Raw genomic sequence first — 12,422 nt, 5'->3', positions numbered from 1 at the left:
CCCTCAGATTGCCCAGAGCAGGTAGCACCTCTCGCCCGTCTTCCGGGAAACTCTCCCGGGGTCCTCCATGTCTGTGGGAGAGTCTAGCGCTCTCCCCGGTGCCCCCAACCCCCCAAGCCCTGGACTTCCCCTGAGGGGAGAGAGGCCCCGGAGCAAGCGTATGCCATGTCGGTCTTCTGCTCTGCTGCCCCAGGCCCCTCAGTTGAAATCAGCTGTCTGGGGAGGGAAGTGAAATAATCAGCTTTCTGGAAAGACAAACAGTCGAGTTAAAAATATCAAGGGTCTCAACGGCCGGGGCTGCCTACCAGGCGGCCCCAGGTACCCAGAGCCTTTGCCACCGACTCTCACTTCACTAAACTTCAAACCCTTTGGAGCCCCCAGAACCGACTTCCCCTCCCTCCCTCCCCGAACCCCACCCTAGGGCCCTGCCACCGCTGCCCCCAGCAGCTTGAGAGGAGCCACCGGCGGAGCCCGTCACCAGCCACCAGGGGCCTGGCCAGCAAGGCCCCAGGTTCCCCCGAGATGACCGAAGGCCCTCCGGGGCCCAGAGAGGAGAATCGGGCCGGCGGCCACTCCACCCACAGGTCTCGGACCTCCCATGGGGCCGGGGCCTTGACGCTCCCAGCAGCCCAGAGGACCATTTCAGAGGCTGTAAACTGGCCCCTTGGATGAGCACCTCTCGAGCAGCCAGGAGGGAATGCCCCAGATGACACGGGGCGCCCGCTGCCCCTTGGCAAAGTTGGGCTTCCCAGGACGGGCTAATGGTAGAGCTGCTGGTTTTGTCAGCTGGTGCTTGGCGCCCCCGCGTGGCCAGTGCCGCTACCGTTCCTCACCCTCTATTCTGCCGTTTCAGGCACATCGCAATGGCCCCGAGCGGGTGCACCTGGTGCCTTATCTCCTAGCTATGAAGGGACTCTACATAATTTAGTAAGTACCTATCCTTCTTCCCACTCTCTCCGGGCTCTCCCTTGCCCCCCGGCCTCACCTGGCGGGGGCCGGGGAGGGGAGGGATTCAGGAGAGCCAGTCGCGACTGACTGGAGCCAACTGGGCTCGCCCTTGGGGCCTGACCCTTCCACCGCTTACTCCCCACTCCCTCTTAATTCTTTTCCCTGCAGCAGAACAAAATGGAGGATCATCTGGATGAAGCCATCCATGTCCTGAGGAATCATGCCGTAGGTCAGACGAGCGACATACATAGCCTGCTGGGCGCCACCCCTGGCCACAGCGGGGCAGTGAGCGGGCTCGGCCAGGGCTTCCCTGCCTCTGTCATGCCTCTAGGCAACCGCCATTCAAGCCTGGTGAGCACGAGCGGGGGCCGCGTCACCCTTGGAACCCCCAGGGAGTAGAGTAGAGCCAAACCCACATCAGACCAGAGGGATCCTGGGAGACTCCTGGAACCCTGTCTCATCCCAGCAGTCACCTAGCTCTGCCTGCCTTCCTGTTGGTCTCGGTGCTCCCTCGGGAGGATTGCCTTGATCAGCTCATACTCTCTGCTCGTCGCAGGCTGCCCATTATGGGATCAAAACTAGAAACTCCCCAGCAGAGGCAGTCCTTGTTTCCCCAAGCCCAGGGGCAGCCAACACCTGCCCAGCCTCACCTGCTCACAGTATCACAGTAGCGAAGGAAGAAAGGCGGCAAGACAGGAATAGGGCTTTCCCCCTCCACCCTCCGTGCACACACACGTTTTCCATAAATAAAGAGTCAGACTGTGGGGAAAGGGAACCTTGTCAATCCGCACAACCGACCCTGCCCATCTTTGTGTGTCCTTGCACAGGTGGGGAGTGGCCACCCAGAGGATGGCCTTGCCAGCAACACCGGCCTGCTGCACAACCACGTCTCTCTCCCCTCCCAGCCCGGCTCCCTTCCCGACCTGACCCGGCAGCCAGACACGTACAGCGGTAAGTCTGTTGGGGAGAGAGCCTTAGTGATGGTGCTTTCCCAGTGCTGGGTTGAAGAGATTTTGGAGGGTGCAGCCCCTCTCCACTCTCCCCTTGCAGAGGTGGCAGAGCCATTTGTCTCTGGCTCCCTTTCTTCTCTAAGCATGGTGCGGGGTGGGAAACACCCAGGGGTCATCTCTTGCATTTCGTGCTCGTCAAAGGAAATAAGACCACAAGCACCGCACTGCCATTGGTGGGCTGGACCTAGGGTCCGGCCGGCCCCGGGCTCTGGGTCCCTCAACGACCACCCGCGGGCAGTTGGAGGACCCGGGTTATGGTTGTCTTTGGGGAACACCCAGCCTTAGAGCTGGGGAATGACTAGGGCTATCGCCTCCAGCGTCTACCCCCCACCCCCTACCCCAACCCCTGATGCATCACCAGCCACCTGTCTGCTAACTCGGCCTGGGCTGCTTTCTCTGTGAACCTAGCCAGACCCCGCTGGAACCAGCCAGTGATTTCTGCCTCCACAACTTCCTGGGGGAACAAAGTCTGGATGTTTCGGGTGCAGCCTAGACCACTCGGGGGCGGGGGACCCCACTCCAGTCCTCCAGGCCACCCCGGAAGGGAGGGTTGTCCCCAGATTCTATGACCTGGGGCAGGGAGCCGCCACTTTCAGTCACGTATCATTCCCCCCCCCACTTCTTATCCATCTCCTGTGGGAGCTTGCAGGCTTGGCAGCGGGGCTGGGCAGAGCAAGTGTCTCTTCAGGCACAAGCGAAATCAAGCGGGAGGAGAAGGAGGATGAGGAGAATATGTCCGTGGCCGAGAACTCCGAAGAGGAGAAGAAGGAGATGAAGCCCTCTCGGAATCGAACAAGGTGCCCCTCTCCCTTTGGCTAAGATTTTCTGTTGATGGGGGTTGGGGGTTTGGGCATGGGGAGGGGTTCCTCCCAGGGGGCAGGAGAGGATTGATGTGCTAGGGAGGTCTGGCTTAAAACTTTCTTCCTGGGGCTCACCGCCAGCCAGCTGGATCGTCTCTGCAGCCCCCTGGACCCCTCCCCTGCCCCCCCACCCCTCAACCAACCCCCCGATGCCCCTTCCAGCTCCCTGCTCCCCCTCCACCCCATGGAGCCCTGGAGAGGGCGTGGGGTAAGCGTTCCCTGTAAGTAGATCCAGGCGGCGGGCATCACTACCCGGTGGGTAACTTGGAGGGGCGGAGGGAGGGGGCCACGTGCACGCGCTCTCTCTCTCTCTTTCTCTTTCTCCCCCTCCCCACCCCCACATCTTCCTTGTGCCCTTCCCCCACCGCCCCTCCCCACTCAGACCTCTGGGGGCATCCAGGAGAAGCCTGGGAGGGTCAGGCGGAACCCGTGGATCCCCTAGCATGGTTAAGTGGCTGGGGCCGAGACTGCACACAGAGCATATGTCCCTGTTCTCCTTCTCTCATTTCCAACCATTAGTCAAGATGAGGATGAGGAGGACGACCTTCTTCCTCCAGAGCAAAAAGCCGAGAGAGAGAAAGAGAGGAGGGTCGCCAATAATGCCCGCGAGCGCCTGCGCGTCCGCGACATCAACGAGGCCTTTAAAGAGCTCGGACGCATGTGCCAGCTCCACCTTAACAGCGAAAAACCACAGACCAAACTGCTAATCCTCCACCAGGCTGTCTCAGTCATACTGAACCTGGAGCAACAAGTCCGAGGTCAGTGAGGCTTACGGGGTGGTGACTTCTGGACGTAGTAGCCGATCGGCGTGGGCTGTCTGTCTGTCTGTCTATCTCGTGCCACCTGCCCACACTTTGACGCCTCCCGCCTTCACCCGTCGTGGCTTGGAATTCTCCCAGCTGCTCTGCTTCTCCTGCTCCCCTCCCAAACCCCCCTCAGCACTGTCTCTTCCCTTCATTCTTTGGACCTGAAGCCGTTGCCTCCGCTCCCCGGGGTCGGGGACAGGAGGCGGGACAGCTCCGGAGTCCGGGCCTGGCGCTGGGGCTCCTGCTGCGGTCCAGCTCTTGAGCCACCCAGCAGGGGTGCCCACCCACCTGCCCTTCTGGCCCTCCTTTTCTCCCTCCTGTCCCTCCCTACCTCCTCACAACCCTCTCCTTCATGTCTCCCCTTCCCGCTAAGCCTTTTCCCACTTCAGGCTCCCAGCTGTCTTGGCGCCAGGTGTCTGGAGAAGAGAATCGTCCTTCCCTCCCCCTTCAGGTGGGGTGACTCTCTGCCCTCGGTGGCACCAAAATGGGGCTTTACTGGACACGTGAGAGAGCTTCGGCCAGAGCCCCAGCGGAGGGGGAGGTTTGACTGCGACTTGAGCCGGGTGTAGGCCAGGAAGCTCTCTGCCTCTAACAGTAATAATAATAATCATAATAATAGGGTTTTTTGTTGAGCTTTTTTTAATCGTATCTGTTGAGCGCTTACTATGTGCCAGACACCGTACTAGGCACTGGGGCAGATACAAGCTAATCAGCCCATGTCCCACATGGGGCTCCCAGTCTTAATCCCCGTTTTACAGATGAGGTCACCAAGGTACAAAGAAGTGAAGTGACTTGCCCAAGGTCACACAGCAAACAAGTGGCAGGGCCGGGATGAGAACCCAGATCCTTCTGACTTGGAGCCGGTGCTCTGTCCGTTAGGCCACACTGCTTCTCTATGTGCCAAGCACTGTTCTAAGCACTAGGGTAGATACAAGATCATCAGGTCCCACCTGGAGCTCGCAGTCTAAGGAGGAAGCCCAGGTGTTGAATCCCCATTTTACAGATGAGGGAACTGAGGCATAGAGCAGTGAAGTGACTTGCCCAAATCCACACACCAGACGAGTGGTGGAGCCCAGATGAGAATCCAGGTCTTCTGACTCCCGGGCCTGGGCTCCTTCCACCAGGCCACGCTGCTCCTCTAGCTTTCCAGGAAGGGATTTGGACAATAATCCCAGACTGTAAATGGGGCTACAGTGGTGGCGTAGATCCCTTTCATCATCACCCCTGCAGTAGCTTCCTCTCACCCCCTCTGAATCGCTTGAGAGGTAGCGCCCCCATCCGATCTCATCCTCCTGCTAAACGACAGCACCAAGGCCGGTTTGGAGCCTGAGCCTAAGCCCCAGCCCCGGAGCCCGCCGGACTGCTTTCCTGGCCATTGGCCTTGAGTGCTCTCCTGAGTTCTACATCTGCTTCTCCTACTGCTCTGCTGGGCCCTTCTCCCCCCAGCCCCCACTCCCTTCCCCCAGCCAGAGATTCAAGACCTACCCTGTCCTCTCTTCCCTTTCCCCTCTCCCTTCCCCCTTCCGTTCCACTTCCCAAACCAGCCATGGACTCTATCAGGGCAATCGTTGGTCTGGGGAGATTGGTGGTGGGTCAGTCAATCCATCAATCAGTAGGATTCCTTGAGCACTTACTGTGTGCAGAGCCCTGGATTAAGTGCTTGGGAAAGGACTGCACAACAGATTTGGTAGACACGCTCCCTGCCCCCAAGGGGCTGATGGTCAACCCCGTTCCCTGCCCTTCCCTTATCCCTTTGATCAGGAAGGAGGCCTGGGGCAGCACTGTCGGTCAATCAGTGGTATTCATTGAGTGATGATGGCCAACCCAATTTGGGCTGGGCTCTGTGGGACCCCTGAGTTACTGGCACATCAGTCCCTCATCACGTGTCCCCCCCCCCCACCGCCCCCGTCCCCTGCCATGCTTCCAGCCCATTAACCCTGTTCTTTCCTGCAGCGCTGTTGCTTGGACTGGAATGAGTCGTGGAGCTTGCTGGGCTGGGCTGTGCTGTGCTGTGCTCCTCTCTGTCTGCTCTCTGCTCTTGCACTGTGGCATTTTGACTCTCCTTGTACCTCTCTCCAGTTTTGTAATTTTGCATCTCTTAACAGTATGTGTTTGGTTATTTTTCCCTTCTTTCTATCTCTCTCACACTCTCTCCCCCCCCTTCCCTTCCTTCACTTTCTCCCTCCTTCCCTCCTCTTTTCTTTCTTCTTTTTTTTTTTGTTTCTTTCAGTCTCCCACAGACAGTCCCCAGCCGTGACCTTCCCCCAACCCCGCTGGCCCCACTCTCTACCTTGTACTTGCTGATCGCCAATCAAAGCCCAGGAGGAGGAGAGAAAGGGCTAACCTCAAACCAAAAGACCCATTGTCACCCTGGTCACTTTGGTCTCTTGCGCTTGTCCTTTTTTAAAACCGAAGCAAAGGGGGCAGACCAGCCCCAGGTCCTGAGCTCAGGGCTAAGGCCCAGGACTAGGCCGAGGCACTCGATCAACATACTGGCGATACTCTGATGCCAACTAGGTAGCCACAGCAGGAAAGCCAACTGGGAGAGCTCGGGGACAGAGGCACCATTTGCTCTCCCCACCCTCTCCCCACACACACCTGTGGATTACAGTGGCAGCCGGCGCTCGTGGGGGAGCCTCGGGTCTCCACTGGCCAACGAGCATGGAGTGGGGAGCTGGCACAGAGGCGGAGGAAAGGGACTCAGACTTGGATGGATATTAAACGGAGAGAGTGAGGGAGAGTGAAAGAAAGGGGGAGAGAGAGACAGAGACAGGGACTCGGCAAGGAGGGCTCTAACAGGGAGCTCCTGGGTAAGAAGAGTTCAGGTTTCAGTGTGACCAGCGTCAACACCAGCGGCTCACAGGCCAATGATATCGGAGAACACCGCCTCCCTCCCTTCCCAGCACTACCCCTCTCCTGTCAGTGCATCGTCTAGCAGAGCTAAACACAGGCTGCTGCATAATAATAATGATGGCATTCGTTAAGCGCTCACAGCGTGCCAGGCACTGTACTAAACACGGGGGTGGATACAAACAAATCAAGCTGGACCCAGGCTCTTTCCCTTGTGGAGCTCACAGTCTCAACCCCCCTTTTACAGATGAGGTAACTGAGGCACGGAGAAGTGAAGTGGCTTGCTCAGGGTCACACGGCAGACAAGTGATTAGAACCCATGACCTCCCAACTCCCAGGCCTGTGCTCTATCCACTGCGCCAGGCCGCTGTGCCTCCCGGTCTGCCTGGTTTCGGGGCGGGGAGGACTGGATGCTAGGACAAGGTGGGGACAGGGACCGGCATTTGTTCATTAAGGTGAATCAGAAGAGCAGAAGTGGTAGCTTATAGGAGGCGTTTTGCTCTGGCATGAGAAGGTCGTCCGGGGAAGGATCTGGCAGGAGTAGTTGGCCCCGGCTTGAAGAAACTGCCAAGGTGTTCCCTGCCCCAGGCTCCTGCCCTTTTGTGGGTGGCGGTTGATCCCTTCCCTCTACCCTCCTTTTCTGACCCCTCCGCACCCAGCCCGGGCAGGAGGGATGGAGACGTGTTTCCGTGACCACAGGAGAATACACCTTCAAGGGAAGGTCCAGGGTCACGCCCCAGTGTTAACCTTGATGCATCACGCATTCTTCCTCTTGCTCGCTCACCCTCTCTCACTGTCACTTTCACATGCAGGCTGGCATGCACTCACTCTCACACACACCCATGCGTGCAGCAGGTTACCCCTTCTTTAAAGATCCAGGCTGACCTCCTGCAGTTGTTTCCTTCCTAGCCTCCCCCTTTCCGCCTCTCGGGCCATCCTGTTCAGGCCAGGGTTTCCCCAGTGCCCTTGCAAGGAGATCGCCTTGCTGTCGGCAGTGCCTTACCCTCACCTCTCCCCTGATGCCCAGACCCCACCATGAGGCCCTGACGAGGCCGCTGGGGTGCCCAGGGAGAGAGCGTGCGGCCGGCAAGCCAGGCTGAGGTGTCCCCGGCCTCCCGCTGTGGACAGGACAGTGACCCTTCCAGCCCGGCAACCGCTAGAGCTCCTGGAAGCGACACTGTCCCTGACTAACGCCTGTGGTGCTGTGAACCCAGCAGTACAGATGAGGCCCTGTCACTGGAGGACAAAGATCTGAGGGACCGGGAGAGGCGAATGGCCAATAACGCCAGGGAAAGGGTGCGTGTGCGGGACATTAACGAGGCGTTCAAAGAGCTGGGACGCATGTGTCAGATGCACTTAAAAACGGACAAAGCACAGACCAAACTGATCATCCTCCAGCAAGCAGTGCAGGTCATTCTGGGCTTGGAGCAGCAAGTACGAGGTATGGTACCCAGCAAGGAGTTTGTCACTGGGAGCTTTCTGTGGGCGAGTACTCGTGTGCCAGGGTGGGGGGAAGGGGAGGGAGGGGCGGGCAGGGGGTGTGTGTTTGTGTGTTTGAAATGCATTGGAAATCTGGGATTTGGGTTGTTCGACACTCGGGCTCAATTCGGGCCCTGGACCCATCCCCTCTTCTCCCCTCCCCACTTCACCAGAGCATATTTTAAGTGATCATCATCGTGTTATTTAAGTGCTTGCAAAGTGCCAAGCACTGTACAAAGCCCTGGGATAGCTACGAGATCATCAGATTGGGCACAGTCCCTGTCCCACAGACAGCTTGCCTACAAGTGGGTTCCTCCTTACTCCAGTGGCAAACCGATGATCTATGCAGACTTGTCCAGGTCCTCTCAGCAGCTGCGGCGGGAAGGTGTGGGAGGGACTGCTTTTCTTCCAAGGCTCCTGATTTTAGGGACTCCCTTTGGCTCTCTCTTCACCACACTCTTGCCCACACCTCACCCCTCCAACCCCAGGTCCCCTTCGTCTCTCGCCACCCTCTCCGAGTGCTTTTCATGGGATACTTGTCTTCTCCCCCCTCCCCTTGACTAGAGCGCAATCTGAACCCGAAAGCTGCCTGCTTAAAGCGCAGGGAAGAGGAGAAGGTGTCCGGAGTGGTCGGGGACCCCCAGATGGCACTTTCAGCTGCACATCCTGGCCTGGGAGACGGCCACAACCCCACTGGACACATGTAAAGGTACGCAGCTCCTCTTGCCTAGTTTGGGCCTTCATTCCCTTCCTGCCGAGAACCACGACCAGACTTCCCTAAGCGAAGCCAGCCTTGGCCTTCCTCTTACCTAAAAAAGCCACCTGGGTCTTAAGCACATCTGAGGTACCTAAAGGCACTCGGGATTGCCTTCGTACCCCAGCCGGTGTGGGTGCTTTGGGGTCAGTTGCCTTGTGTTCATCTGCCCTCCGATCTCGTGATCCGCCCTCAGTTTCCAAAGCTGGCTTTGATCCCAATCTAGAAGAACCTGGCCCCGCTCTCCACAGAAATCCAAACGAAAAGAAGTGGGCTCAAGCAGGGGGAGTGATTCATTCAGTCGTATTACTGAGCGCTTACTGTGTGCAGAGCACTGTACAAAGCCCTTACCGAGGGGGTTTGGTTCGACCTGTGGAGATTCCTCGTGGCTGTCAGGGTGATCAAACGGCGGGACGGAGAGGTTGTGAGGGGTGTGGTGGCGGGGATTGCAGGGGCCCGGGGGGCCGTCTTCACTCCTAGATATTGTCCAAGTGGGAGAGACCACTTTCTGCCATGCTGCGTCTTCGCCCTGCGTGGGCCCAAAATTCCCAGCTCAGGAGGACCACTGGCTTCCCAGAGTCAGTCCTCCTCAGCCCTCAGGCTCAGAACTGGACCCAGAACTGGGCTGGACTCTAGAGCCGAGACTCATCCGGAGGCAGGGTCCAGGTGACCCCTGGAGCTGCCTTCCAGTTCTAGGGAGGAATGGTTTTTCCTCACTGAGCCATAAGGAGGGTTGGAGGCCACCTCATCAGTCCTTGGTGTTTCCTAGGAGCCAGTAAGGCAGAGAGATGTTCTACCAGCTGTGCCCCCCAAACTGCCCCTGCTTACACATGCTCTCCCTCGCTTTCTCTCTTCCCTTCCCCCTCCCCCCATTATGTTCCCATTTTTGGCTTTATGACAAAGGCAGCTTCTTGCAAGCTTCATAGACCTTGAGTGCCCTCCCTCGCTCCAAGATCTTTCTTCTCCTTCCGCCTTCCCCCATGTGGATTCTCATTCTTTTCTCGCGCCTGGAAGGTGGGGGAGAAGGGAATCCACTCACCCTGGGAGCCGCAGATGCTCTTTCAGAAGTGTGAGAGCCAGGAGACCCAAGTCGCGGGAGAGAAATGCTCCTTCGTGAGTCTCTCTCTTCTCCTCCCCCGGCCACTGTGGCCGAAGCTCCCGGCTTTTTTTCTTGCAGTCCTCAAATTTGAAAATGTCTTGCTGGTGGGAGGGAGGCAGAGCTAATTTTGGAGGGGCTGTCAGGGTGGGAACAGGAATAAAAATAGTAATGGTATTTGCTAAGTGCTTACTATGTGCAAGGCACTGTACTAAGCACTAGGGTAGATACAAGCAAATCGGGTTGGGGACAGTCCCTGTACCACGTGAGGCTCACCGCCTCAACCCCCATTTTACAGCTGAGGTAACTGAGGCCCAGAGAAGTGACCTGCCCGAGGTCACACAGCAGACGTGTGGTGGATCGGGATTAGAACCCATGACCTTCAGACTCCCGAGGCCCAGGCTCTATCCATTACGCCATGCTGCTTATCGATGGGCTGCAATCAGAACAGTTGAAAGTGGCTCGAGACTGAGTTTAGCTTGCTCAGACTGGGCACCCCGCTGACTGACTCAGTTATTCCTCCTCTGAAATGGAATGGCGGCTCCCCTGCTCCCCATATCTCCCCCCCCCCCCCCCCCCCCGCCAGCAGGGGATGCTGAGAGGAGAAGGGGCTGGGGATCGGAGCTGTACCTCATTTGAGAATCCTGGAGTAAGAAAACCGTGCTCTCGCCTGATGTCACTGGGTTGGTCCTTCTGTTTCCTTTAGGTCTGGGCTTTCCCGGGTTCTGAAGACCTGCTGCAGGAAGCTTCCTGAAACAAAACTTTCATCTTGCTCACAGTGAAGCCCAAATGGAAGGGGACTCAGCAGGCCGTAAGGAGCATTTTACAAAAAAGAAAAACACTTTGTCAAAAATTGCCTTAAGTATAAAGTCCGGAAGAGTCAATACATATCACTCAGTTAAGAAGGAGAGACGCTGTGTTAACATGGCTTGTTCACAAGCAGCCAGCAGCAAATTGTGCCTAAGCTTAATATTTCTTTTTTTAGAAAAAGAAAAAAACATTAGTTATGAGATTTTTTTATGTAGAAAAAAATAGCGATGCCTTTGGGTTTTTTTTTTAGCTTCTTTTGCATATGTTTTGTAAGCAACAAATTTTTTGTATAAAAAGTCTTGTGCCCCATGCTTTTCTGCTGCTGTTTCTATAGTTAAACGTTGCATCTCTACGATTAACCAGAATATTAAAAGTTGTATTAAAAAGAGACTGGATATAATAACAAGGCTTAGATTCCGCTCTGAAAGCCACTAGATGTGAATGTAGCCAGATTGGTGGGTTGTTTTTTTTCTTTTGGTTTTAGTCTTGTTTTTGGTTTTCATTGTTTCTAGGGAGTTTCCAGAAAGGGAGAAGGTGGAGGAGGGGGTACTTTGTTTTCTTCTTGTTTCCTTTGGTTTTTGTTGCCGTTTTTGGTGAGGGGGTTTGTTTTTGTTTCCTTGCCTCGCTTGTTCTTTCATATAGAAGTCACATGAACTCATCTCTCTGGTTTGGGCCACTTCTGGTTTGGGAGAAAGAGGAAAAAAATGAATGAGCCACCCGGCAGCTTATTTTGTCATTTTCTTTTTCTTTTTCCTCCTCGGTGTGTGTTGGGGGCGGGGCGGTGCAGGCAGGGATCCCCGTTGCGATGGGCAAGGTGGGGTGTCAGGGTACAAGAAACAACCTGGAGAGGGGAAAGCTTCATACTTTGCTGCTTGTGTCCCTCCCCGCCCCCTTCCCCCCCTGACAAAGATGTTACTGATCATAAGTCACTATAGCTTGGACGAGAGACACCACGTTGCACGGACCGTCGGAACTGATCCAGAACAAAACGGAGGGTCGGGGGCACTGCTGTGCCCAGACTTCAGCAAGCAAAGGGAATGACTCACTGTGACCCCTGAGCCGATTCCCAGCCCCAGGCGGAGAGGCAGTCAGGGCAGGAACCAGCCAAATGTCAAACCAGCAAATGAGACCCAGAACAAAGAGAGAGATCTGCGGAAGACTGAACAAAACCACAGGAAGTGGGCCGATGGTGGCAGACCAAACAAAAAGCAAGAAGTCGGGGGACCTGGGGGGGAGGGGTGGGGAAGTTCCCGATGGAAGAGACGGCCAGTCCGGAGACCGAGGAAAAGAAAGTGGCTCACTGGGGAGTGGAGCCACGTGGCCTTTTCCTCTTGAGAATTGCAGCTGACCCACCACCGGGGAACAAAGCCAGGACCTAATGCCATAGCAGAATTCTGTCTTTCTGTCTGTCTCTCTCTTTCTCTTCTTCTCGGGCATTCCCCTCTGGAGAGGCCTTTAGTGGCTTGTTATTGAAAAGCAAGTCCTCCATATAGGGCCCGAAGAGGGCCCCCGGGGTCACTGCTCCTCTGGGCTGCTGCTACTGCTTTGGATTCCCGATGTAGGCTCTGCAATGAATTCAGTCTTGCCTGCAGCTTTCCCTGGGGTGAGCTCTATGGGACACGCTTCTTTCATCCAAATCTCCTTTCAGCTCCTCTCTGTTCTCTCAGCAACTCAACCCCCAAGAAACAATTTCCACCAGGACTCAGAAGCGCCTCCTCCTTCAGCATCCCCACTCCCCACCCCCGCCCCCTGCTGTCAAGATTGCCCCACGGAACTGACCATCTGGGCTCTGATGTGAAGGCAGGACCT

At 56.5% G+C, this 12,422-nt stretch overlaps 1 protein-coding gene across 17 annotated transcripts in view; it reads left to right on the top strand.

Annotated features, from left to right (window-relative positions):
• The window catches only part of TCF3 (transcription factor 3), a 137,410-nt gene extending 126,074 nt beyond the window's left edge, over nt 1–11,336 (top strand). For 7 of the 17 annotated variants that reach the window (XM_029052591.2, XM_029052590.2, XM_029052592.2 and 4 more), the window contains 7 exons: nt 854–927; nt 1,117–1,299; nt 1,776–1,899; nt 2,608–2,755; nt 3,338–3,576; nt 8,518–8,662; nt 10,510–11,336. In XM_029052591.2, the coding sequence (XP_028908424.1) occupies nt 854–927; nt 1,117–1,299; nt 1,776–1,899; nt 2,608–2,755; nt 3,338–3,576; nt 8,518–8,660 (911 nt within the window). In that variant the 3' untranslated portion in view covers nt 8,661–8,662; nt 10,510–11,336. Of the gene's footprint in view, nt 1–853; nt 928–1,116; nt 1,300–1,775; nt 1,900–2,607; nt 2,756–3,337; nt 3,577–7,688; nt 7,916–8,517; nt 8,663–10,509 lie in introns of all 17 variants that reach the window. The other 10 variants (XM_029052603.2, XM_029052596.2, XM_029052602.2 and 7 more) reach the window with 6 other exon arrangements.
• Nucleotides 11,337–12,422: the final 1,086 nt, after the last annotated feature.

This window comes from Ornithorhynchus anatinus, chromosome X2 (assembly GCF_004115215.2).
Source record: "Ornithorhynchus anatinus isolate Pmale09 chromosome X2, mOrnAna1.pri.v4, whole genome shotgun sequence".
NCBI classification, from domain to species: Eukaryota; Metazoa; Chordata; class Mammalia; order Monotremata; family Ornithorhynchidae; genus Ornithorhynchus; species Ornithorhynchus anatinus.
Note: the sequence above shows the minus strand (reverse complement) of the source record. Positions and strands in the feature narration are given on the sequence as shown.